Source organism: Spermophilus citellus (genome assembly GCF_964194105.1).
Source record: "Spermophilus citellus genome assembly, chromosome: 6".
Taxonomy (NCBI): domain Eukaryota; kingdom Metazoa; phylum Chordata; class Mammalia; order Rodentia; family Sciuridae; genus Spermophilus; species Spermophilus citellus.
The window spans coordinates 94444011-94470806 of record NC_138187.1 but is presented as its reverse complement, the minus strand read 5'-3'; the positions used below and the strand labels follow the sequence as shown (position 1 = coordinate 94470806).

At 38.8% G+C, this 26796-nt stretch overlaps 1 protein-coding gene across 1 annotated transcript; it reads left to right on the top strand.

The window, feature by feature from the left end:
• The first annotated feature begins 261 nt into the window (after positions 1-261).
• Positions 262-26584, top strand: GTPBP4 (GTP binding protein 4). Its single transcript, XM_081299662.1, has 17 exons — positions 262-346; positions 2670-2840; positions 6083-6186; positions 6270-6406; positions 7718-7818; positions 9096-9188; positions 10098-10289; positions 10712-10777; positions 13491-13580; positions 14763-14873; positions 16592-16669; positions 17057-17108; positions 17694-17794; positions 19338-19535; positions 22074-22139; positions 24585-24728; positions 25749-26584. Exons 1-17 carry the CDS (start codon positions 299-301, stop codon positions 25899-25901), a joined length of 1905 nt encoding a protein of 634 aa, XP_081155788.1. The 5' UTR covers positions 262-298; the 3' UTR covers positions 25902-26584.
• Positions 26585-26796: the final 212 nt, after the last annotated feature.

The following is a 26796-nucleotide window of genomic DNA, read 5'->3' as shown; positions in this document are numbered from 1 at the left end:
TCCCGCCACCGAGTCAGGCAGCCCCGACGGCTGCGGCACCCAAAGCGGGGCTCAGGTTGAGGCCCTCCTTACCAAGCAAGGAGCTAACTTTCCTGACCCCTCAAACCCGACGGTGCTGTCCCCCGTCGCCCCAGTTCAACTGGCGCCCATCCTTCGGCGGCGTACCTCCGGGCCGCGAGGGGGTGCTGTGAGATACGAGCGTGCCGTGGGGGACGCGGGCGGCGCCCGGCGGAGACTCCGGAAGTGACGCTACTACCGGTCCATCTGGCGGAGTCTCCTCGTGCAACCCGCCGCCAGCATGGCGCACTACAACTTCAAGAAGATTACGGTGGTGCCGTCCGCCAAGGTAGGCGCCGAGGGAGAGGCTCCCCATCTCTTGCCCTTTTCCTTGGATAGGTTGTGCGGAGGGCCAAGTCTGTATCCCTGGGGCCGGGAGAGGGGCGTGTTGTCCCCTCTCGTCCCCCGGTGTTGGGCCTCGCTTCCAGGAAGGCCTCGTCCTCTGGCCATCAGGGACCCCCAGACAGCGGCCTCACTGCCTGAGTCCGAGCCCTCCGCCCCCAGGCCAGGGGTTCCCCGGAGACCAGGGTCCCTGCGAGAGCAGGTGATCCCAGAGGGACTGCCCAGGGGGTGGGTGGTTGCGAGCGGTGAGGAGACGCCCCAGTCGTGGGCCTCCCGCGCAGGAGGCCGTGGTTCATTGCTGTCATGGTTTACGACTTCTTAGTTTTAGATCTTTCTCCTCCCGTCGGACTTGGGAAACGCAGTTGTTTCAGTCGCAGCAGGGTAAACGTTTCTATAGCGTTATTCGGGAGTAGCAAGAGGCAGCCCCCAAAGGGTTGAATATTGAGAATGTTCAGTCAGGTTTTTCCGTGGACCTGCGGTGTGGGTTGTGATCGCGAAAGCGCTATCAGGAAACACGTGTTTGTCGGGCAATCCGTCGGGCGCTGCACAGAGCCAATGCAGAGGATGAGTTGCTCTCGTTGAACGTGGTGCACTGTGAATATAGACAGTGTTCTTCCTTTTATTCAAGCGCCAAAGGTGGAATGAGATTGCCTTGGAAAGCTTCTCCAAAAGCTAGTATTTTACGTTCCTAGCATAATATTAGTAGTCATTAAAATTTTTTTTTTTTTGTAGATGGACAGGATGACTTTATTTTTATGTGTTGCTGAGGGTCGAACCCAGTGCCTCACACGCGCTGAGCAAGCACTGTACCACTGAGCCACAACCCCAGCCCGAATTCGTACATTTTTACCTCTTCCCTATAATCATTCTGGTACAGCTCTCTCTAGATTGTACTATCTGGAAAAAAATTGTTTGTAGGAGTCATGTTTTGTTTGTATTTTTTGGCTCTTATGATATTTTCTCATCCATCTGTCAAGTTTGTTTAAGTAATTTGCAGAGTTTTATCTGAAATACAGCTCTTCGGATAATATGAACTTTGTTCATATAAAGACTCATGGAGAACTTTAAAATATATTAATACAATTTCTATCTTCTATTGTCTTGAGTGATATCTGTATTTCTAGAGAACAGATAAATTTGCTTATGTCTAAAAGATGACAGCAATTTTCCTTTGGTGATTGGAAGTGAAAAAGGAATCACAGTAGGAAAGTATGGGGACACAGTTCATTGTAGTATCTATTGAGTGAGTGATGTTTGTGCCAGGGATTGTGGGTACAAAATATATAAGATATCATTGTGGAAGTTATCTAGAGGTGTAAAAGAAGCACTTATAACCACACTAGAAATAACAGAATTGTTATAACAAAGAAATATATAGTATATACAGTTGGCTTCTTGGTTATCTGTGGGTTCCACATCTGGATTAACCAGCGGAAGATAGAAAATACTTTGCTAAAAAAATGCATATGTACTGAACACATACAATTGGAGAGTTGGGAAACTTCATGTAGTTAGTGCCTTTTGAACTAACCCTTTATGGGTTCTTTTGGGGAGAAGAATAGAGATCCCATGTGTAGTAACAAAAGACGTGAACATTCGTGCCTTTCATAAAATTGAAAGACTGTATTGCGATCACTGTTTTCTCTGTCACTGGATCCTGAGTTCCTAGAAGGAAGGATCAATGTCTTGTTCATTATTTTATCTTCAGCACTTAAGTATTTCTGTCATTCCAGGATAAAAAATGATCCGTGTTGTTGAATTAATGAAAGTGTTGAGGAGAAATCAAGTAGTTTTTTTTATGGCTGTATATATGATTGAAGAAGTAGGGGGATAGATTCCTTATTAAAGAGAAGCAGAAGCTAGTTGCACTGGGGGATGCATTGCAAACATTTTTTTATATCCTCTAATGATCACTTACATGCTTATGGGAAAGGTTTAATTTACCCACTATTTTAGGTCCTTTTAAAAGTCAAAGCTATGCATATGGAAATTGCAAGATTTTTTTTCTTTGTTTTTCAGATTTATGTTTTAATTGTCTGACTATAGTTTCAAATATTTTTAGGTATGGGGCAAAATTTATTTCAGCAGTTATTCAGTGTTTAAGGGCCAGGAACCATACGGATGAACAAAGTTGTGTATTAAAAATTTAGTTAGAAAAAATACTTGTAATTTAAAATATGTAGTACAGTTAGGTATTAGTGTTTTAAGAAGATTTCGAACAAGTGGATGAAAGGTAGATGTTGAATTGTGTCTATTTTCTTTGATTGCAGGACTTTATCGACCTGACATTATCGAAGACTCAACGAAAGACTCCAACAGTGATTCATAAACATTACCAAATTCATCGCATTAGACATTTTTATATGAGAAAAGTCAAATTTACTCAGCAGAATTACCATGACAGACTCTCACAGATTGTAACAGATTTTCCCAAATTGGATGTAAGTGATTCTAGGAGTTGTGTATGGTCATATAAATGTGGGCCTTCAGAGAATCACCATTTAGCCAGTTTGATATAGTCATTTGACAGAAAAAGAAACAAAAAATAATTGATATGCTAGCATTAAAGCTGGGAACAGGATCTGTTTTTTGTTTTGTTTTTTATTTTTAGTGTTTTTCCTCAACCAGATTCCATCCAGTGAGGCCCAAAGCTATCTTCCCTGACTTTCTTTGAAACCTGTAGGCTTGCAGGGACCAACCCAAACTAGATGAAAGCTGTGGTTATAAACTCTAAAGCTCAGGATTCTCAGAAGGGCTCACTAGGACACACTGGCATGTCTGGGCTTTGTCTGGGGCTTTTTCCTCTTGGCTCAACGAAGGTCAATGGGCTGAGGTCCACCACTGTGATCTTGTTACTTTATCAGCGGATGATGGTCAGTTCAGCACTGATAATTTTCTTCACTATCAAGAAGAGATGGCAGAGGGAGTTGTGATTCCTGCATTAAGCTAAAGAAGCTGAGTGATTGCCTTACTCCTCAGCATACTGCAGTTTACTAAGTATATTTCTATACTTAGCTATAGAAATATGAGTAGAAACTGCTTGACAGAACCTAATAGCAAAATTTGTGAGTGGCTGTGTAGAATCACAGAGTTGCAAGGTTATTTGAGGTTGTGAAGGATCTGGGTATCAGAATAGTCTTAAAGCCTAAATTGGTCATTGCTGCAAAGTGGTCCTGGAATATAGGTGAGACAGAGACAAAAGGTGGGTTTATGTGAAATTTTTTTCTTTCATATTTAAAAAAAATGATAATGACATTTTCTAAATATACAAAAGTGTTTAAAATACAAAGTAAAAAATTTCTGTAAAAGACAGGCACTTACTTTCTCTCTCTAGAACTTGACACAGGTGCTCAGTGGATATTGAATGAGTGAATGATTTACTGGGGGAGGTCAAGTACTGGAGATTACCCAAGGATGAAAAAAGAGATTAAGAATGATATTATTAAGGCTGGGGCTGTAGCTCAGCAGGCAGAGTGCTTGCCTAGCACATGTGAGGCATGGGTTCGATCCTCAGCATGCTGTCCATCTACAACTACAAAAAATTTGAAGAAAAAATGAGATTATTACCAGGCATAGTGGCACTTGCCTGTAATCCTAGCGGTCTGGGAGGCTGAGGCAGGAGGATCGAGAATTCAAATCCAGACTCAGCAACTTACGAGGCCCTGAAAGCAACTCAGTGAGACCCTGTCTCTAAATAAAATTGGGGATGTGGCTCAGTGGTTAAGTGTCCCTGGGTTCAATCCCCAGTATCCAAAAAAAAAAAAAAAAGATTATTCTAAACTAACTTGATATTAAGAAGCACCTGTAACAATTCTTATCTTTTCTTCCTCTTCACTTTTTTTTATACATTAGAGATGGAAGAGTTCAACTACATGAACATTGTATTACTGCTACCTAGTAACAGTCTAACTCTCTACTCTGAAATTGTTCTCAGATAATTGACTATAGTCAGTCACTCATTGGACACTTACTGTGTCAGGTACGGTTCTGAGCATTAGGAATACAGCAGTAATAAAGTCCCTGTCTTCATTTCAGTGGGTGAAAGAGTGGTAAACCAAAGGTACATAGTATGTCAGATAAAAGAAATGTAGCCAGGTCAGGGGAGTAAGAAGTGTGTGCAGGGAGGTGGAGCAGTCACCTGAAGTGAGTGAGCCCTGTAGGCCAAGAAACAACAAATGCAAAGGCTGTGAAGTGGAGGAGACCCAGGGGGTGGGGCAGGGTTTGTGAGGGAGAACTGGAACAGGAAAGGGAGGGGCCTGGCAGTGTGAGTAGGTCTTCGAATTCTATCCTTAAAGAAGAATTTGGAGGGTTTTGGGGATACCTAGCCTGTAGGGGGATCAGGGACCATTAGGAGGTCAGTGCAGTGATTAGGATGTGTGATTTAAAAATCATGGCAACTTAGATAATTGGGATAGTGGAAAGGTGTTGAGAAGTGATTAGCTTCAGGATTTTTCAGAAGCAGAACTAAAAGGATATGCTCATAGATTAGATACAGGGTTGAGAGAAAGAAATGGGAAGACTTCAGGGTTCTCCACCTTGGATGACAAGTCTTGCTGTTCAGCACACTGAGGAAGACTAAGAGGAGCAGGTCCAGTCTGTACATGCTATCTTGAGATGTGTGTGAGATATCTGAGTACAAATGCCAAAGCCATGTAGAAACAGATTTATTTATTTATATGTACGTACTGGGGATTGAACTCAGAGGCGCTTTACCACTGAGGTACATCCCTAGTCCTTTTATATTTTTTAATTTTGAGACAGGGTCTCACTAAGCCTCAAACTTGGTATCTTCTTGCCTCAGCCTCATGAGTTGAACCCAAGGGTGCTTTCTGAGCACCCCATTCCGGCATTTGCCAAGAAGGGAACAACAAAATGGAGCAAGAGGCAGAAGGATTGTGGGATTGAGGAATTTTTAGTTTTTTAAGATATGGTCCTAGCTGCTCAGGAGGCTGAGATAGGAGGTTCTTGAGTTCAAAACCAGCCTCACCAAAAGTGAGGTGCTAAGCAACTCAGTGAGACCCTGCCTCTATTTAAAATACAAAATAGGGTTGGGAATATGGCTCAGTGGTCAAGTGCCCTTGCATTCAATCCCTGCACGCCCTCCACCCCCCCCCCCAAAAAAAAAAAAAAAAAGATTTGGCAGCTAGCAGCACACCTGACCAGTAAATAGTCAGGTGGAGGAAAGAATTTCTGAAGTTCCTGAGTAGCAGGAGAGGGTAGGATCTGGTGCATATGGGGAGGGATGTCCTTGGCTAGAAGGAAGGTTAGGGTGTAGATGCTGCCTCTCTTCTGATTGCTTCTGCTTCCATTTTCTTCCCCCTTCTTGGCACTGGGAATGGAACACTCCCCTATCTCCTCACACATGCTAGGTGAACACTCTACCACTGAGCTATATATCCTCAGCCTTTTTTGAGATAGGGCCTCACTAAGTTGGCCTTAAACTTATAATCTTCCTGCCTCAACCCTCCAAGTATCTGGGAGTACAGGCACACATCACCATGCCCAGCTTCTTCTGCTCTTAGAAGACTAAATTGAAAGGGTCATTGGCTAGGAGAGGGGTCTGGAGAGAAGCTTTGGGTTTAAATAGAGAGGAAAAGGAAATTATTCTACACATGTTGTTTAAATATAAGGATGTGAAACTATTGAACCAACACAACTGGTCTTTTTTGTTTGTTTATTTTAGGATATCCATCCATTTTATGCTGATTTGATGAATATTCTGTATGACAAGGATCATTACAAGTTGGCTCTAGGACAGATTAATATTGCCAAAAATTTAGTGGACAAGTAAGGTATTTTCTTAAAATAGTGTCTTTTAAGTTATTGTCAAAAGTGATAGAAACAGGCTTACATATTTTTTATTTTTAAAGTGTTGCTAAAGATTATGTACGGCTTATGAAGTATGGCGATTCTCTCTACCGCTGTAAGCAGCTGAAGCGTGCTGCCCTTGGGCGAATGTGCACCATTATCAAGCGGCAGAGGCAGAGTTTGGAATATCTGGAACAAGGTACTTGTTTTACATGAGCACAGTTTTTTTTAATGTTTATTTTTTAGTTGTGGTTGGACACAATACCTTTATTTTATTTATTTTTATGTGGTGCTAAGGATTGAGCCCAGGGCCTTGCGAGCGCTCTATTGCTGAGCCACAACCCCAGCCCCTCCCCCCTTTTAAAATATACATATATTTTTTTTCTTTAAAAGTTTTTTTTTGGTGCAAAACATACATATATTTTTTAGTTGTTTATTTTATTTATTTATATATGGTGCTGAGAATTGAACCCAGTGCCTCACATGCCAGGCAAGTGTGCTACCGCTGAGCTACAGCCTCAGCCCACAAATGTTTTTTAATGTGTTTTGTTGAGGTGATTGATACTTGTTGAGGACTTATTCTTAAGGTGTTTGTTTTAGAGATGATGGGATCAAATGATTTTTTTTAGCATAATCTATAAGAAATTCTAGTAGGCTAGTTATTATTGAAAAAGTGCATAGTAATTATAATGTCTACAAACTATAATTACTATTAAACAAAAATACATGTTTTTAATACTGAATAGGTAAGACATAGGCATGAATCTTGGGAAAATACTGAAGAATATATGAAAGAAAAGTAACAGTTTTGTTTATTATTGACAGTTTTATCTTTAAAAATGCTTTTATTTAACAGAACAGTTTCTGAATTTTGGAAAAATTTTGTCGAAAGAGTTAACTTACTACCTCCCATACATGTGTTTTTACACTACAGTCATTTTGACTTGTCTGGTTTTGTTCTCCTTTCCATTGCATTTTCTATATCATTTTTGACCAGTTTTATGATACTTGAGTACTTTGAAAATTTTTTCCTATATGACTTTTGGCTCTGCAGGATACCCCAGTGGGTGCCACTCAAGTGTGTGGTGTTGCAGATGAGGCAATTAAATGGAAGTAGTTCATGGGATAGCCAGGAGGTTACAGTGTGTGTGCTTCCAAACATGCTGCTGTCCCAGTAACCTCACTTAACAAAAATCATCTGGACGCTTCTCCAGTTGTGTTTTTGGCCTCCTCACCTTTGACTTATTGAATCAAAATAGCAGGTTGGTAGGCCTAGAAATTTTTGATTCATCTACATTTGGGAAATACTATTGTATATGCACATATATGCTGTTACTCTGCAATTTTTCCTTTTGTTCATTCACTTATATTTTCTCCATCACGTTTGGGTAATAAAAATTGAGTGAGATTAATGTAACTATGAGCTTGTAGTGTAGCTAAATTGAAAAGAATATTTCAAGCAAATCTTAAATTTGGGGTCTCTTAATCTTTCAATTTAAACTTTTCATAGTGCGTCAGCATTTATCCCGCTTGCCAACCATTGACCCAAATACAAGGACTCTGCTTTTGTGTGGGTACCCAAATGTTGGGAAATCCAGCTTCATTAATAAGGTAGGTGTGTTTTTTTATTATAAAGCAGATTATTTAACTATACTAGGACGAAGTGATACTGTATTCTCACTTGGTGGAATTTAGGATGGTCATGGTAATGTTTCTGGGTGACCCGTTAGTGCTTTAGTGAACACTACCCTAGTCTTCAGGAGGTCCTGATACCAGGTTCCCCTCAGGAAAGTTTAATTTGTTGTCTGAACCTATACTTATATTGCTATTACAACAAAACAAAACATTATTTTAAATTCTTGTATGTGCCTCACAATTTCTGAGGAATTTTAGAAATTTGAGTGTTTTATCAGCTTATCTTGGGAATGGTTGTGCCAGAAGACTATCTGTGGCAGGTGACACTGAGCTGGACTCTCCTAGTCTGCAGCTACTCTGTTGGTGGTTTGTCACTTTGACAATCAGTGTCATCTTTTATATAAACTATGAGGTCCATTGTAGTGGTCAGTTGTTGAGTGTCTCTCTACCTGAGTGAATTTATTAAGATCCAAGTGTAATATTTAAGTAATTGAGTAATTTGGTACTTCAGAACAATTTAGCTGATCTTGAGTAACCTAAAAGGAATGGAAACAGCATTTAAAATGTTAGTTTAAAACTAGCAACCGTTGAGGTATCAAAAAAAATTGCTAAAATATTAGGGCTTACATGGTACCAAGAATAATTTTTTGCTCTGAAGCAGATCAGTGGTTTTATTTTGACAAGTTGCCCTGGCATGATAACAAGCAAAGCTCTCCATGATCTTGGTTGAAGTGTCAAATGCTTGTCAGCATGCGCTGAACCTTTCTATGACCAGCCAGGACTCTGGGGGCTAGTGTGGCATCTGCTAGCTACATCTGGCTCTTTTAAATTGTATAAACTAATTAAAATGAAAAATTCAGTTTCTCAGTCACAGGCACCATATATTAATTATTCATTAGTACCACACTGCTGGTGGGGCCTCATTTGGAAAGTGCAGGCATAGAGAGTTTCTGTCAACAGAGAGCACTCTTGGGTGGTACAGGTAGTGGGAGAGTGAGAGGAGGTGTTTTCCTCCTAGGCTGGGTCTTCTTTGCCTCCTGAGACAGGTCCAGTGGTGTGAGGGATGAGGAATCAGTGCATTTACCAAAGTTAATAGCTCCTGACCTATGCAGTTTAATCATGTGAAGTTTTTCTGGGTTTTTCCCTACTAAAAATCAGTCTTAATAATGTATAGGTATTGTGCTTACATTATTTGAGAAGAAATGAGTTATGGAACTTTGTGATTGTGGAAGTTTTCATTATTTTTTTTCAAGGTGACGAGAGCAGATGTGGATGTTCAGCCCTATGCATTTACCACCAAATCTCTGTTTGTTGGGCACATGGATTATAAGTATCTGCGTTGGCAGGTAAGCGTCTTATCTGTACATATACAACAGACCTTTTCGTTTTTGGATTAATGTTTTGGGTTGATGTTCCTAAAGAACTACAGTGTTTGTCTGTATTCCATAGTGCACTTATTTATTTATCTCCTGTATGAGCACTGTCCTGTAGGGAGGATTCTGAGGATTAGGAAAGATAGATTTTTCTGATGTCATGAAAAATGGGGATGTATTAGAGCAGTTCATATTTTATATATAATTCAGAGGAGGCAACCAGCTGCCAGTGTGTGTTTCTGCATTAGTGATTTTACTTCATTATTATTATTTGGTACCAGGGATTGAACCCAGGGATGCCTAACCCACTGAGCCACATCCCCAAACCTTCTTGTATTTTATTTAGAGACAGGGTCTCACTGAGTTGCTGAGGCTGGCTTTGAACTTGGGGTCCTCCTGCCTTAGCCTTCTGAGCTGCTGGGATTGTATGTGTGCACCGTCACACCCGGCTTCATTTCATTAGTGATTACTGCCAATGAAATGAAATTCTCTTTGTATCATTCCTAACTCTGCCACTAGAAATGGCATCAGCTATTTAAAAACATGAAACAATTTATTTCCACAAATGAATTTGACTTTATAAATAACAAAATAATTCTTACAACCTGGGAGAGTTTGCTAGTTATTCCAGTTTTTACATTATGTCATTAATGAAAAGGAGTAGTTTCTCTCAAGGTATTTGGTTAGCTCTTTAGCTCTGCAAGGTCTCCCCCACTTCTTTTGTTTTATTGTATTAAGAATGTGTTTTTTTCTTATTGCTTTATGTCATCATTTACTTGTTTTGTTAGGTCTAGTTTAGGTATGTGAAAACGACTTCTGGGTTGTACTTGTCAAGAAGTTTATGAGTAAGTGTATGTAGGAGTAATGAAGTCTGGTTATTAGGTCGTAGATACTCCAGGGATTTTGGATCATCCTTTGGAGGATCGGAACACCATCGAAATGCAGGCTATCACGGCCCTGGCGCACCTTCGAGCTGCGGTTCTGTATGTGATGGACTTGTCTGAACAGTGTGGACACGGGCTGAAAGAGCAATTAGAACTTTTCCAGAATATCAGACCACTCTTTATCAATAAGGTATTTACAATCACATTTTAATTTACACAGTACTTCTGCCTTATCTGTGGGGAATGTATTGCAAGATGCCCACCCCCCACAATGCCTAAGATCACAGATAGTACTGAACAGTATGTGCTATTTGAACAAAAGCACCATGATTCCACAATAGTTGATCTGATAACTGAGATTACAAAAAGTTACTGACTGGTTGGTAGCATACACAGAATGAAGACACTGGTCAAAGGGATGATTTACATCCTGGGTGGGATGGAGCCAGGTGGTACAAGATTTCATTGTACTACTCAGAATGGGGTACAGTATAAAATTATGAATTGTTTATTTCTAAATTTTTCATTTTAATATTTTACAGATGGGGGACTATAGTATTCCTCAATATGAAAGAGATAATTTTTTGTTTGTTTTTGTTTTTTGCTTTCTAGCCTCTTATAATTGTAGCAAACAAATGTGATGTGAAACGAATAGCTGAACTTTCTGAAGATGATCAGGTAAATCACCTTAATATTTTAATCACTTTTATTCACTATTCTGAGTTCTCTTAACTTTTATTCACTATTTTGAGTTCTCTTATCAGCCTAAGTTTTGAAGGAATTTAGCCTTAATAGGCCAGATACTATCGTCTGTAGTCAGTGGCATAACCATTAGGAAAACCTAAAACACAGGTTCTATGGAACCATCTATGTGTTTGATGGGTTGATACACTGAACCTTTGAAAAATGTCGTTACTTTGGAAAGGATTATTCTTTTGAATTGGTGGCTTATAAGAAGTAAGGTGTGGAGGTGTGTTTATCTCTTCCAGGCCTCAGAATATCAGGTATACCAGGGCAGCATTTCCAGAATAAAGTTCTTATTAGGATGTATATACATAGGTGTTGATAGAAGGGATTCTGGGGTGAAATGAGTTTCAGAAACAAGTGATTAAGTGTAGGACAACAAGAATCTCTAAGCTCTTATAAAGTGGGGCTTTCCAGAATTGTGAGTGTCTGCTAACATATTCTCTGGGAGGCAGGCAATGTAACGAAGTGTGAGTTTTCAAATAAATTTGACTCTGTAGCCCTTTTTAATAGGCAGCTTTTTGGATGAACAAATGCTTTGAGAGACATGTACTACTATAGTGGTTTTCACACTGGTCCTTGGAGCAGCAGCACTATTATCACTTCTGCCTGCTAACTTGTCAGAAATGTAGATTCCTGGGTATACCTGGCTACTGAGTCAGAAAGCCTAGGGTATGGCAGCAGTCTGAGTCCAGCAGTCTGAGTCCTGGAAGGCGACTGGAATGCACTAGAGTTGTGAGAACCACTGCACATGAGTGAGAAATGCTGTCTGGCCACGTCCTGTGGCGTATGCTTCATTGACCCAAATTGAAGAAGAAGGTCCTGAGGTCAGATGAGTGTGTTGTTTCCCGTTCAATGTCTTCTTCTACTTGGATGTCATATAGTTGATAAGGATTAGCTTTTCTTAAATAGCCATGCTGGTTTTCTCAGGACACAGCAGTGAATTCTTTAAATTATTTATTAATTATATGACTACTGATGCCAGAGAATTATTTGTCTTTGAAAGAACTTTTATGTCTACTAGGTGATTTTAGTTTTTCAGTCTTAAAGGCATTGGAGGAGAAGAAGAGTTGGGGGGCAGTAGGTAACATCAGAAAGGTTTAAGAAGTATTTTGTGGTCAAATGCTTAGACTTCGGGTTAGACAACCTCAGGCCCCAGCTTTACTACTTAACCAGCTGTGCAGGGAAAAAAAAATGAGGTCACTCTTCTGAGTCCTGGAGTGGAAGTAATGCCTGGGACCATTGGCTACTTGTCAGCTGTGGTGGGGAATCAGGTCATCTTTACAATCCCCAGCTTGTCCAGAGAAGGTAATATCCAGTTACTTACCAGCTGTGTGGTAGAGAAGTAGGATGACATTTTGGAGTTTGCTTATCTATTAAATGGAAGTAATGCCACATCATTGATTGTTGAGAAGTTTTCATGAAATCAGGAAGCAAATGCATAACAGGCACATTTACAATATTGCTGTTTGGTTAAGTGAACGTTATTTTACATTGATGTTGTTACATAATAGTTACATATATGACAACAATCACATGCATAGTTAGGCTCAGTGAGCAGCCTTTTTATGGTCATAAGTTGCCAAGTGGCAGAATTGGTGCTCAAACCCTTGTTTTCCCTGAAACCACAGCCTCAGTTGCTGTACTAATGGGAGTAGACCTGTTCTTGAGCAGCTTCACTGTCATGTGTTGGTCTTCTGCCTCTGAACTGTGGTTATGTACTCAGATGTAAATGTGGCATTTGCTGGAGGGTGTGCAAATCAAGCCTCTTCTTATAGAGTCTTAATGATTCTGTAAGAATGTATTTATAAACATTTTTTATTTTTTTTTCCTGAGGAATTCCTTTGGGCTGTGGAAGCAGATTTTTTAAAAAAGAAAGAAATAGCATTGAGCTGGGTGCTATTGTGCCTATCTGTAATCCTAGCTACTTGGGAAACTGCAGGAAGATCACAAATTGAAGGCCAGCTTGAGTAATTTAGCAAGGCTCTATCGCAAAATAGAAAATGAAAAAATGCCAGAGATGTAGCTCAGTAGTGGAGCACCTCTGGGTTCAATCACCAGTACTGCAAAATCACAAAAAATAGCACTGAAAACATTTTTTATAAAGTCGATCCTGATTTTGCCTGTTTCTGTTTTGGAAAGTGATTTCTTTCAGAATGTTCTGTAGAACTTTGGATTACACTTGACTGTAGTTTGGTTTGATTCTCCCAGGTTGCTTGCTTTTTTATTTTTACTGCTAGGGATTGAATCCAGGACCTCATGCATGCTAAACACTTAGATGTACCTCCAACCCCTTACAGAAAAGTGTTGGGGGAAAACATTTAGATGCCTGTTCTCTCTCTCTTTTTTTTTTTTTTTTTTTGTAAGTACTTATTATATTAGCAAAGTGACAAGAACTTTTTCTAAAGAAATAATTCTAAAATATCACCATCATAACAAATTTTCACCAAAATTCAGCCATAATTTTCCATGGTTATTAATCCTAGACAAAATGTGCATTTTTAAATGCCTGTTCTTTGTGGGTAAAATTACATCATAGACATTGAACAGTTAGCATTTAAGACCCTCATTTGCATGACAATACAGTTAGTTCCTTAGGGAACTGAAAATCAATATTGCATGTCTCATTTTTCCTTTGTGTTCACAGAAAATATTTGTAGACTTGCAAGCCGAAGGATTCCCTGTAATAGAGACCAGTACCCTGACTGAGGAAGGTGTTATTAAAGTTAAAACAGAGGTCAGTACTTGAGTAAGTCAGGTATCAATCTTTTTATTGCCCATCTTTTGTTTTAGAAAAGTCAATGGGGGGCTGGGATTGTGGTTCAGTGGTAGAGCATGTGCGAGGTGCTGGGTTTGAACCTCAGAACCACATAAAAATAAATAAAATAAAGGTATTGTGTCCAGCTACAACTAGAAATATATATGTGTGCGTGTGTATGTACGTATGTGTGTTTGTGTGTGACACATGAAAAGTCATTGGGTGGGGAACGATTTTTTTAGGAGTTATTAACACTGAGGAGTGGTATATTATAAGATGGATCATCCACATGGACACAGAACACTCATGCTGTTCCCCATTCAGGTGAATGATGGGATTTGAAGAGATAACGGTTGCCCCTCAATATAAAGTGGTATGGTATTTTCATATCACCTAAGTACATCCACCCATGTACTTTGAATTATTTTTAGATTACTTACAATACCTAGTACATTGTAAATGATATGTAAGTAGTTGCTATATTATATTAGAAAATAATGATGAAGAAAAACCAGTCTGTACATGTTTAGTTGAGAGCAAGTTTTTCTTCAAATGCTTTTGCTCTATAGTTGGTTGAATTGGTAGATGTGGAATCTGTATATGGAGGGTCATGTACTTTACAGTTCCCACTGTAGGACATATTAAAATGGCTGCTCTATCTTTTGACAGTCCTCTGTGGCCATAGTAAAAAGTCCTTTATAGAACATTTTTAGCCATAGAATGAAAGAAGTAGTCTTAAAAGCAAGAACATCTTGGGAGAGGCAGTCTTCTGTTCAGTTTCACATGCTATCTTATTTTCTACATTAGCATGTTCTATTTTACTTGGAATGGATTAGTTATTCATGTTGGTTGAGTCCTGGGCAAGAGCCTTGCATCTAGGTGAGGCAGATAGAGGGCACTGGTCTACACAGGATTGCTCATGATGGAAGTGAGGCCTTGTATGGGACATGGGAGGGCTTCTTCAGGATTCTGGCTCAGGTTGGCCCTCTTCTTTGTAGAGAGAGTGACCTGCACCAGCATAGTTAACTATTGAGAGAAAATGCTTTGACGTTCCAATCTAATCTATCAGTGAATGGGGGTTTGATTCTTGATTTTTCCTTCAATGTAAGGCATAGGGCTCCTATGTCTTTATGACTCTGTTTTGTTTTCGTACCTTGTTAGGCTTGTGACAGGCTTTTGGCACACCGAGTGGAAACGAAAATGAAAGGAAACAAAGTGAATGATGTGCTGAACAGGTTGCATTTAGCTGTGCCTAACAAGAGAGATGATAAGGTAAGGTGGCCTTTTGAGGGAACCTTTGAGATATTGTGATGTTGGTGTTGGCCACAGCCTTTCCCCAAGGTGGTTGATCTAGTTACACACAAGCACAAATGGACTTCATAATTAAGCTTGTTTCTCATTCATAATAAAGTTACTCGTATACATGGTAAAGAATTGGGGAGGCAAAGAAAGTAAAGTGCCATGTAAAACCAGCTTCTCAGATGCAGTTACTTTTAACTTATCAGTCTTGTTTATCCTTCTAGGAATGTGGTTTTGTTTGTTTTGGTACCAGGGAGTGAACTCAGGGGCACTCGACCACTGAGCCACATCCTCAGCCCTATTTTGTATTTTATTTAGAGACAGACTCACTGAGTTGCTTTGTGCCTTGCTTTTGCTAAGGCTGGCTTTGAACTCTTGATCCTCCTGGGTCAGCCTCCTGAACCACTGGGTTACAGGTGTGTGCCACTGCGCCTGGCTCAGGAACGTTTTTGATAGAGGATTTTTTTAAAAAAAAATTTTAAGCAGATGGACATGTTTTCTTTTTAAATTTTTACTTTATTGCCACTATAAACACTGCACACCTTTATACATGGAATTAGATTGTTTTGGAAATCTATTAATTTCAAGGTGTGGAATTGAAAAATGCTACCATCAAAAATGCTTGTCTAGTTTATATCGCACTAACAGTTGGGATATCATGTTGGGTATTAATTGGTTATCTTAAGAATATAAAGATGGTTTTCTTATTGTTAAATGTTTCTTCAATGATGAATGCAGTTGAGCTTTTTTTCTTTTTGTTTGTTTTCATTATTGACTGCATCAGGTTATCATCTTCAGGTTGATTTGTAATCATCTTCATGGTGATTTTTTTAAAAAATCCAATTCTTCTCATAAGTTCTATGAATATTTTTTCCTCTCTGTTACACACTTTTCATGTTTTGGTGTTTTTCTTTTTTAACCTCAGGGAATTACATGTTTTTCAACTATTAACGTATAATGTTTCCTTTATGGCTGCTGCATTTTCTGTCATACATAGGAAGGCCTGCCATCTAAAAAACTCTTTTTCTTTCATATTCCCATGTTTGTTTGTTTGTTTAATTCACCTCTTTTTTGGCTACATTTCTTCACTGTCTTGGATTTTTTTGTTCCAACGGGGTGCAAGTACTACTTACCTACCTAGCTCTGTTTTCAGTTAATAGTCGTTTATCTCAGAACTGATTATTGATATTTTTCTCTTGAATTCATAACACATACTTGGATTTATGTGTTAAGTTTCTTATTCATTAATTCATTTGTTATTTCTTCTGCTTTACTTTCTTACATAATTTTTCTTAATAACTTTGATTTTTTTTTTTCCCTAAATAAACATTAGGACCAGTTTGTGGAATCGTCCTGGCCTCCTTGCTCAAACTGACCTTGAAACCCATGCCCCACCCCCCGAATGTTTTTTCCTCCAAATTTTTTATTGATACATTATAGTTGTACATAATGGTGGGATTTGTTGTTACGTTTTAGTACATGCACACAATGTAACAATATAATTTGGCCAATATTACTCCCTAGTGCTTACCCTCCTCCTCCTCTACCTTTATGGTTTATTTGAATTGATATGGGTATGGTTTTTATAGTTTCTCTAGACAGAGAATTTGCTCCTTGTTTTTCTTTTTTTAAGGTTTCTTTCTCATTCAGCAAGATGCTTCACATAACTATTTTCAATAATGTCTTCTCAGGAGAGGCCCCCTTTCATCCCAGAAGGAGTAGTGGCACGCAAGAGGAGAATGGAAATTGGGGAGCCCAAGAAGAAAAGGGTATGTTGCGATAACTCGGGCTAGTTTTATGGAGAGGGAACAGAATATGCACAGTGATAGGCTTGTGGCCTTGAACATGTGGAATATTAAAGTCTTGAAGGAGGCTTGGAGAATGGGACACAAGCTGAGCAAACCCAGGTCCCCACCCTATTAGATTCCAGGACACAGCAGTGAATTTTGAACAAAAATCTCTGCTCTCTTGCAGCTCTTTAGTTGATGGTAGATTGCAGCAAACAAACTATATAAGATATGTAATCATCATAGTGTCCAGCTGTAGCTTTCCTACCTGAAATAGAAGTTGAACCCCAGAGGTACTGAAAGATGTAGAGGGCATTGCAACAAGGTGATTTTGGGCTTACTAGGTAAATTTTTTTTTTTTTTTTGCAGGAACGGGATCTTGAGCTGGAAATGGGAGATGATTATATTTTGGATCTTCAAAGTAAGGACTAGAATGTAATAGTTACTTTAAATGCTGATTATATATGAGGTATTTGAGGAAAAAAAAGACTTAAAAGAGCGGAAGTCTCCAAGCATATTTGTCAGGTTTTTTTTTTCCTTTTTATTTTTCAATTTAATTTATTGAAAACTAAATTATATACTTAGAGGGCTCTGAGATTTCTTCTTTCCAGGTCATGTTCTGTTTTCAGATGAGACAGAATTTTCTAGCTTGAACAATTGTTGGTCAGGGTTGATCTTTTTTTTTTTTTTTAAAGAGAGAGAATTTTTTTTAATATTTATTTTTTAGTTTTCGGTGGACACAACATCTTTATTTTATTTTTTTTATGTGGTGCTGAGGATTGAACCCAGCACCCCATGCATGCCAGGCGAGTGCGCTACTGCTTGAGCCACATCCCCAGCCCAGTCAGGGTTGATCTTGTTAGTAGTGACTTACACAGTATTCAACAAATGTTCTGTTATATTTATGAAGCGATGAGACTTGGTATAAGTTATAACTCGTTTGGGGCATAATGTACTTTAAGATATTAGAAACTACCATAAACTTAACTTTTTTTTTAAACTTTAGAATACTGGGATTTAATGAATTCATCTGAAAAATATGATAAGATACCAGAGATCTGGGAAGGCCATAATGTAGCTGATTATATTGATCCTGCCATCATGAAGGTCTGTCACTTTTAAAATTATTGATATTTCCTTTTTAGTGTGACTGTTGGAAGATATAAGCACATTTTGCTGATTTTTGTTCTTTTCGTTCTCTTTATGTATATCCCTCTGCCCCTGCCCTTCACCACCCGCCCCCCCTTTCTAAGGCATCACCACCCCTCCATCCCTGATGGCATTGCCTCCTCTTCCCTCCCTGGTCCTGGAGACGTCCTGAGCTCTTCTCCCTGTGCTGTAATGGGCTGTCAGTCTGGCTAATATTGGTGCAGTACTGTGAATCCTGTTATTGACCTGCATTCTGTCAGGCTTTGGGGCTGTATTTCTCCTGCCTATATTTCTTTCTGTCCAGCAGGAGGCGTCACATTATCAAGAAAATCGCAATTCCATGGGGTGAACTCTTCTGATCTCCTGTTTTCTGTCCCTGTCTCAGCTATCCTTCTAATCTGAGAGAGACTCTGATTTAACTCTGGAAAATGCTCAGCCTCTTTTTGATCTGTGGTTCTTTAGAGTTTTGCTCCATAACCAGCATCTTTCTTCTCAGTATCTCCTCCCTACTTGCTTTTTCTTAGCACATAAATGTCCACAATTTTCTTGTCTTTTTGAAAAACAAAAGCTTTGTTTATCCTTATGTCTTCCTTTAGTTCATATCTTATTTTTCTCAGACTCTTTGGAAAAATACTTTATAAAATTTTCGCTTTCTGTATTTTTCTACTACTCAGTTCCTTTTTTCATTTATTTTTTCAGTTTCATTTTCTGTAAGCTCTTCACGTCCTCCATCTCAGACTCATTTCCACTATAGAAGTTGAGCTGGTTAAAGTGCCCAAAGAATGAACCTGAATGTCAGCCTCTTTCACTCCATTCCTACTGTTCACTTACTTGTTACCCTTGTCTTCTATCATCTAATTTTCATCCTTTCTTCCTCTTCCATTATCTCCCTGTTTTTCCAGACTCTTCCCCTTTCCATGCTGTGTTCTCATTCCCATATATGAGCAATCATGTGATGCCCTTAAGTTTTCCCTCTGTGTCTTGTGTGTTCATCTTCTCTTGTGTCATTTCCAGTTTCCAAGACAGGTTGGCCAATCTGGCCTGTCCCATCCTTTCCCAGCCTCTTTCCTTTTCCCCTGTCTGTTAAGCTTCTGTTCAGATTGGTTTGTTAGAGTAAAATATACATGCATGTATTTTTTAAATTTTTATTTTTTCTTAACAACTTCATAGATTATATTTAGAATGATATGAGAATGGATAAATTGGATATTGTACAAGTTTATTACCTGTCTCTGCTGGGAATGTTGGGGAATGAGGGAAGTGGTCTCTGCACATTTTTAGACTTGAAGTTGTCTTTTGGAGAAAGGGCAGTGGCGTAGAATGGTGCTGGATGTGAACCCTGAGTGTCCATGTAGTGTCCGTTTTGTTCACAGAACCTGTTTTCTGTGAGATAAGTTCTGTACATGATCAGGGCTCAATTGTGACTGGATCATGTTACCACACCTACTTAGGAGTTTTTTGTTGTTGATTTTGTTTAATTGTGACTACTCTATTTTTGAAGAAATTGGAAGAGTTAGAAAAAGAAGAAGAGCTAAGAACAGCTGCGGGAGAGTATGAGAGTGAATCTGAAAGTGAAGATGAAGAAATGATGGAAATCAGACAGCTAGCAAAACAAATTAGAGAAAAAAAGAAGCTGAAAATCCTACAATCAAAGGAAAAGGATACACAGGGACCCAGGATGCCTCGAACTGCTAAGAAGGCAAGTTTTGTGTCATTCCTAAAAGGGACAACCTATATTTTGTGTATTGGATTCTTGTGTAAGTCATTACTAAAGACAAGGTTTCAACTCATTTGTGACTATAAAATTACACCTACTTTGATGTGTTGGTGTATATTGACTTGCAAGGCGGTTTGTCTTGATCTATTATATTTTGATTACTGTGCCCTTTCATTTTTAAATTCAGCACAATTGTAAATACAGTCATTTTGTAGTAGTTGTACCAAGTTAAAATTGTAACTTACAGTTTTAAAGCCATCAATTAACATTTTTTTTTAAATTTTCTGTATTTATAAGGACTCTTATTACCTTTTACAGCTTACAGAAACCTAACTCAAATTTTACTTAAACTCAAAAGGTGATTTCTGGCTCCTGTAACTGGTTAGGGTGAGCAGAGTTGTACTTTAGACATGAATGGGTCAGGCAATGTCAAAATCCTTCCCATTTCTCAGCTCTGCCTCTGGCTTCCCAGGCCGTGGGCACACCCAAGCATTACGGCCATGGCAGGGTTCTATAATCACCCTCCTGGACCATAGGAAGTGAGGTAAGGGAGCAACAACTCCCACAGAAAGAAGACAACTGGCAGGCAGCTAAAATATAATAGGAGAGGAAGAAAAACAATTTGACATTATAAAAACTTCTCAGAAGATATTCATGCTTTAAAATGTGATAAATGAATGGTTCTTGACATAACTAGGATATTTTAATTTTTCCTGGTGGTACTCATTGATCTCTGGGAGGAAAGATGTTGGCACACTGAATCTGTCTCAGTGTGTATTACTACCATCCACTTCACTATCTCATTTATACCATGACAGTCTTTCTCTTATCCCCTGGGTTTTTTTTTTTTAATAAATTTTATGTTTTAGTTGTAGTTGTACACAACACCTTTATTTCATTTGTTTATTTTTATGTGGTGCTGAGGATCGAAACCAGGGTCTTGCACGTGCAAGGTGAGCGCTCTACCGCTGAGCTACAGCCCCAGCCCTCCCCTGGGTTTTTATGAAGAATGAAAGGACAGTATACCTTGTATCTTAACAGAGAAATAGCTCAGTAAATGTTATTTTTCATGGGATTTAATTGAAGTGTCCAAAAACATGCAAGTAATCCTGAGTAAAAAATACACCTTCTAACAGAAATGTATTATAGGTCATTGTTAAAGGTATGATCTGTAGATATAGAGAAAAAACAAGCTCAGTTTGTCTTATCCGATTGTACACCCACAACATAGGTCACTTATGTGATTTCCAGAATATGTGTGTGGGGGGTGGGGGCGGGGAGGGAGAGGTTCCATTCAGTCAACAAGCAAGCAGTCAATTCTGCCACATATAGCAGTGGGGCATGCTCTAATTGAAATCACTTCTGATACTGTCTACTTGGAGATAGCATCAAAACCCATAGGTTGAAGACTCAGTCTCATGGATTGCCCCTGCTTCAGACACTAGTTCAAGTCCAGGCCTCTGCAACTTTTGACTTGGCAGCTGTAAATTGGGGTTCCCAAGATTCTGTCTTTGGTTAATTTGCAATGTGCGTCACGGAACTCAGGAAAACACTACACTTACCAAGTACACACATTGACCTACTTATTATAAAGTACATTTTAAAGGACACAGATGAAGAGACAAGTAGGATGAGATCTGGAAATGTCCCAAGCACAGGAGTCTCCTTGTTGTTGGGCTGTACCATCCTCCCCTGCACTTGAATGGGTTCTTGTCCACACTACTGCAGGCTTCCACATGTTCAACCTTCTAGAAGGTTTTCAAACCCTGGCCTTCTGGATTTTCATGGGGTAGACTGAACAGGGAAGCCCAGCAAGGCTATTTTTTAGATTCTTCTTGGTCTTGTGTTGTAGCATTCCTTCTTTCCAGGGATCTTTATGATCATCTTTCAAATGAGGTAGATAATTTTTCTTTTTTCTTTTTTTAAATTTTGTTTGGAACTGGGGGTTGAACTCAGGCATGCTCTTGAGCCACTTCCTCAGACTTTATTTATATTTTATTTAGAGACAGGGTCTTGTTGAGTTGCATAGGGCCTCACTAAGTTGCTGAGGTTGGTTTTGAACTCCAATCCTCCTGCCTCAGCCTCCTAAACCACTGGGATTATAGGTATGTGCTACCACACCTGGCTGAGGTACATGATTTCTTGATGACCAACTTCAAGACAGAAAGGCAGGGGAAGACTGGAGTTTATTTTTAGTTTGACCTGCCTTGAGAAAGAGGAATAGCTTCCTTCAGAGGAAAAAGGAACCAGAGAAAGGAGGGCAAAAGATCAGACAGTTTGCTTCCTGAGACCTGAAATACCCTAGTTATAGCAAAGACTGTCCTTCACCTCTGTTGCTCTATAGCTGCTTCATCTTACTGTTCTAGTCGTTTAGGAATAACAAGGAGTGTAGGAATTATGAACCAGTAATGTGTACCATAGTAGTAGATGTGTGTTTTCCTTTGATTTTTTTTTTAATTTCTTTTTAAACATTTCATCAGACCAGTTTTACTTAAAAACTTTTTTTTTTTTTTTTAACAGGTTCAGCGGACAGTTTTGGAAAATGAGATGCGTAGTCTTGGTGTTGACATGGATGATAAAGACAATGTAAGTGTGCAGAGATGGTTTTATGTGTAGTCTTGCCCTGCTTAATCACTTGGATGAGTTCCAATAAATCCGTCATCATGTGATTGGTCAGCAGTGCATCAGTGTGTGTGTCTATACATAGAGGTTGTAGCCTGTTGCTTCTAGGGCCAGTGAACAAAATTAAGTCAAGCACAAGAGAAAATGATGCGATAAAGACATGCAGTATACATGAGCTGTGTGAGGCTGCTGCCAGCATAGCAGCATGCCATTCCACAGCAAATTTTTTTTAATAAGTAGGAGTGCCCTCTAAAAAAATGATAAAATTAGTAAAATACAAAGCCAGTAACATGTCTTTTATTATTTTCAAGTGTTATGTACTGTATATAATTGTATGTGCTACACTTATGTGACTGGAAGCATAATAGGTTGTTTACACCAGCATGACCACAAATCTAAGTAAAATGTAGTGGTATGATGTTGTGGCAACTGTGTTATCACTAAGCAACATCCCCATTCTTTTGACAGTCTCACTAAGTTGCGTAGGGGCTCACTTACCTACTGAGGCTGCCCTCAAAATTGCAATCCTCCGGCCTTAGCCTCTCAGCTCCCTGGATTATAGGCATGTGCCACCACACCTGGCTTCCATTATAATTTGTGGGACCAGTCTTTTATGTGATCCATCATTGACTAAAGTGTTGTTATGTTGCATGTGACTGTATTCATGGGGCTAGCTTCAACTTTGTTTAAATAAAGAAAACCAAGATCTTGGAAACTTGTGAAACACAAAGTTGATGCTAGAATTACAGGGAGAAGAAATAGGAACATTCTGTGTTTCTGGTGAGCAGATTTATTGCTGTAGGGTCTGGTTTGAGGTGATGGATTAGCAATTAAAGAGATAGCCACACTGTTCCAGTTCCCTCTTGGGGAATTCTTTGGGACTTATTTCATTGTTCGTGTTAGTGGTACAGAAAGATGACATTCTCAGAACTTGGCTCTTACCGCTAATAATTCAAGTAGAATTTAAGATCTCACATGTTCCCTTGTCCTTAATTAAAACTCATCCTTGAGGATGGGTAAGGTTTGCCTGTTTGTTACATAAAATTCAGTTTTAATTAACATCAGGTAAGTCAGATGAACCCAATGCTTTTGCTTATCTACCTCTTTCATGTTGATGGGAAATTTGGAAAATATTAAACTAAAAAGAAAAACAGTCCTTACCTAGTAGTTATATCATACAAAAATAAAGTAGGTTTTCTAATTTTTTTTAATATATCTTTATTTTGTTTACTTTTTTTTTTTAATGTGGTGCTGGGAATCGAACTCAGTGCATCAGGTACTGAACCCCAGCCCCATAAAGTAGGCTTCAGTGGAGAGTTTTTCAGTCTTTCTGTTTAAAATATATATTTATGATTGCAGTCCACGTATTCTACATCTCACTGTGGTATATCTGCCCCCCCCCCCCCATTTTAGAGTCAGTTTCTCACATTTTAAGTTGAGGAACAATGTATTTTTATTTTAGCTCTTTTGGATTATTTTGAGTTCAAAAATTCATTTGTTGTCACCTCAGAATTTATCTTCCTGGGATCTCAAAGACTAGAAAGCATCTTATATATCTGTTAATAATTCTGATTTTTTTTTTCTGTAATGAATTATGCTGGAGCTTATACATCTTCATATAAAAGATCCTTTTCATGTTCCTAGATTGTTTTCTCAAAAAAGATTCCAAGAAGTGGAATTACCAAACTAAAAAGAGAACATTGAGTTCCATTTTTCCAAAAGTAGTAGGATAATTTAGATTCAAACACCAGTGTGTGAGTGCTATTAGCTTTACATGTGCTTGCTTGGAGAATTTTTCTAATATTTGTCTATAGCTTCTGACATTTGGTTGCTTCTTCAGTGCCAGGCTTAATGCTTACAAGCCTTTCCAGGTAGTTTCACTATACTTATCTTATAGACCAGGTAATTGTGGGTGAGCAAGGATAAGGGACTTGTTTAAAGTCCCATGCCCAGCATGAGGCAGAGCCGCGACTTGACTAAGGTCTGACTGCAGAACATATCCTCTTAGGCAGACTACATGCCTTTGCTTGAACCTCAGGGTTGAACATTCCGTGTGTTGGTTGTCAGTTTGTTTCAGGTGGATAACCCCAGAATGGTGGGGTAAGAGAGAGGTAATTTTTTAATGTATGAAATAATCCTTTGTGATGCTAAATCTGAGGTTCAGTTTTGAAGGGGAGGTTCTGAGTTAACTTTTTAAATTGAACTAAAATCAGCTTTGTAGCATCAAGCAGCTTATATTAAGAATATTTCACCAGTAATTATGTGAAATTAATTATGTATACCTTAAAAGATCTTTAGCTTAAAACTCCTTACTGTCCATTCCTTTTGTTAGACTAATTTTGATTATCACTGGCCCTGAAAGCAAGGCTGGGATCTAGAGCACCAAAGTTTGTTTTCTGTGCATTTCAGGCCCACTATGCAGTCCAGGCAAGAAAATCTCGGAGTGTCACTAGGAAGAGAAAGCGGGAAGAATCTGTTCCTCCCTCTTCTGTAGCCCGGAGTAGGAGCTGCTCTCGACCTCCACGTGATGTTTCTGGTCTTCGGGATGTCAAGGTTAGTCTCTATGATATGTAATAATGAGAAAATGAGAGCCTCATATGTAATAGTAAAAAAAAAAAAAAAAATAAGAGTATTTGTTACTTGAGGGCTCAGGGAAAACACCAACAGTTATTTGGAGGAGCAGGAGTTACAGGCAGGAATTTAGCTGTGCACTCCATTCCTTAGTTTATTGACATCCTTTATAGATGAGCTTAAGCCATGGAACAAACAATTGGATGCCCCTGGCAGTCGCCCTTAGTAGACCGTTCTTTAATTCTTTCCTTTCCCTTTCCCTTTCCCCTCCTTCCCTTTCCTTTTCCTTTTCCTTTCCTTCAGAAGCATGATCTCATAATACACCAGCAGTCCGAGCTTAGGTCCCAGCTATTCAGAGCAGTGCTAGGAAATTAGCAGCCTCAAGCCCACACGAGGAACCAACCTGGAGGGAACTGTTTTGGATGATCATGAGATGATCCGTTTCTTTTCATTTTATTATGGGAATGTTTTCTGTTCAAATTGATAACTTGGATCACTATCATCATTTCTAGTTTCTTGACAAAGGCACATTGAATGTCCACAATCTCTTTGATGAAATGTCTTTTTGAAAAACACAAAAATGTTTTGTTTCATATCTTGAGAATTCAGATACAGGAGAAAGTCTATATGTATACTGGCAAGCAGTTTACATTAGGGAAGCCTGAATTTTTCATTTCATCGTGCTGTTTCCATCTGGAAATTTGGATGTTAATATTGGCATAGCCCCCTTGTCAGTCAGATGTGAATCCTGAGCCCCATTTTCAGTGTTGTTTATAAGGACTTAGAACAGATATACCTTGTGCCCCAGTTGTTCCAGGTACAAAACTGATACTAGATATGGTTTTCATAAATATTTATTGAGTTGCTACAGATACTGTGGTGAACCTGAGTGGATGAGACTTATTAGGATCTCTTTATAGAGAAAACCTGTTTCTTCTTTTAGCACCTGGTGGAGACTTATTTGGGTTTGATTAATTAACTTTTTTGTCTTCATCTCTATAGATGGTGAAGAAAGCCAAGACTATGATGAAGAATGCTCAGAAGAAGATGAATCGCTTGGGGAAGAAAGGGGAGGCAGATAGACATGTGTTTGATATGAAGCCCAAGCACTTACTCTCTGGAAAGAGGAAAGCTGGTAAAAAGGACAGGAGATAGCATCCTTTTCAGTTGACATGGTTTGCCTAGAGTGTTACTGTTTAATTCTTGGTTTGGTTTCATGAAATTGGAATCATGATCTAGTAACTGAAAAGACAGTGGAAGTAACTAAAGTTCTTCTTTCTTTCCTGAAAACTGGATAACCATATATAGGTGTGGGAAATTTTAATCCCTTCATGATACTATAATTTTGAATAGATGTGTTTCTGCATTTAACGGAGTGTTTGCTTCAGAGTCACCATATAAGCTTCAGATGTCAAGTTTTCAACAACAAAATCACAAAGAAACAAAGTATGGCCTAATAAAGTAAAAACTTGATAAAGCCATCCCTTGTAGCTGACTTAATAGATAATAGGCTTTCAACAAACTGCTAGGGAAGATTTGCAGAAGTAGAAGTATTGGTGTGTTACTTGGTTGTTTTGATGGAGAAAACACTTTTGCAAGAGGGAGATTTGGATCATCACACCTGAAGAGCCCTTTTTGTGAAGAAGCACTCTACTTGTTGGGTGAAGACAGAGGTTACCAGCCCTCCCCTGCAGGATAGGAGGCATATCCACTTATGAGTGTGTTAGAACCCTATGTTTAAAATTCTCTCTTAAATTATTTTCTAGTCTTTTTGTACAATATATCATTGTAATCTGTCTTCAACTATTTTATCCAGAATAAACCTTCAGAAGAAAATAGTTTTGATTTTCTTTGCTATTTGTTACAAGTCACTATAGATTTCGTCAAAGGAAAAAAGGTATGACCTTTTCTGTTTTTAAAGCAAAAATACATTTTGAGGAGTAAAGTGCCTAAGGTTATAGCAATCCAGTGTGACATGTTCAAGAAAATAACAAAAATGCCACCATACCATCACCAAGCTACCTCTTTAGACCCTATTTTCACTTAATAT

Excerpts from the sequence above, each read along its gene's own strand:
- GTPBP4 (XM_081299662.1), top strand. The coding sequence starts at position 299 with ATGGCGCACTACAACTTCAAGAAGATTACGGTGGTGCCGTCCGCCAAG. Across the intron at positions 13,581-14,762 it reads TTATTAAAGTTAAAACAGAG|GCTTGTGACAGGCTTTTGGC; the intron begins GTCAGTACTTGA and ends GTACCTTGTTAG. Across the intron at positions 24,729-25,748 it reads CTGGTCTTCGGGATGTCAAG|ATGGTGAAGAAAGCCAAGAC; the intron begins GTTAGTCTCTAT and ends TCATCTCTATAG.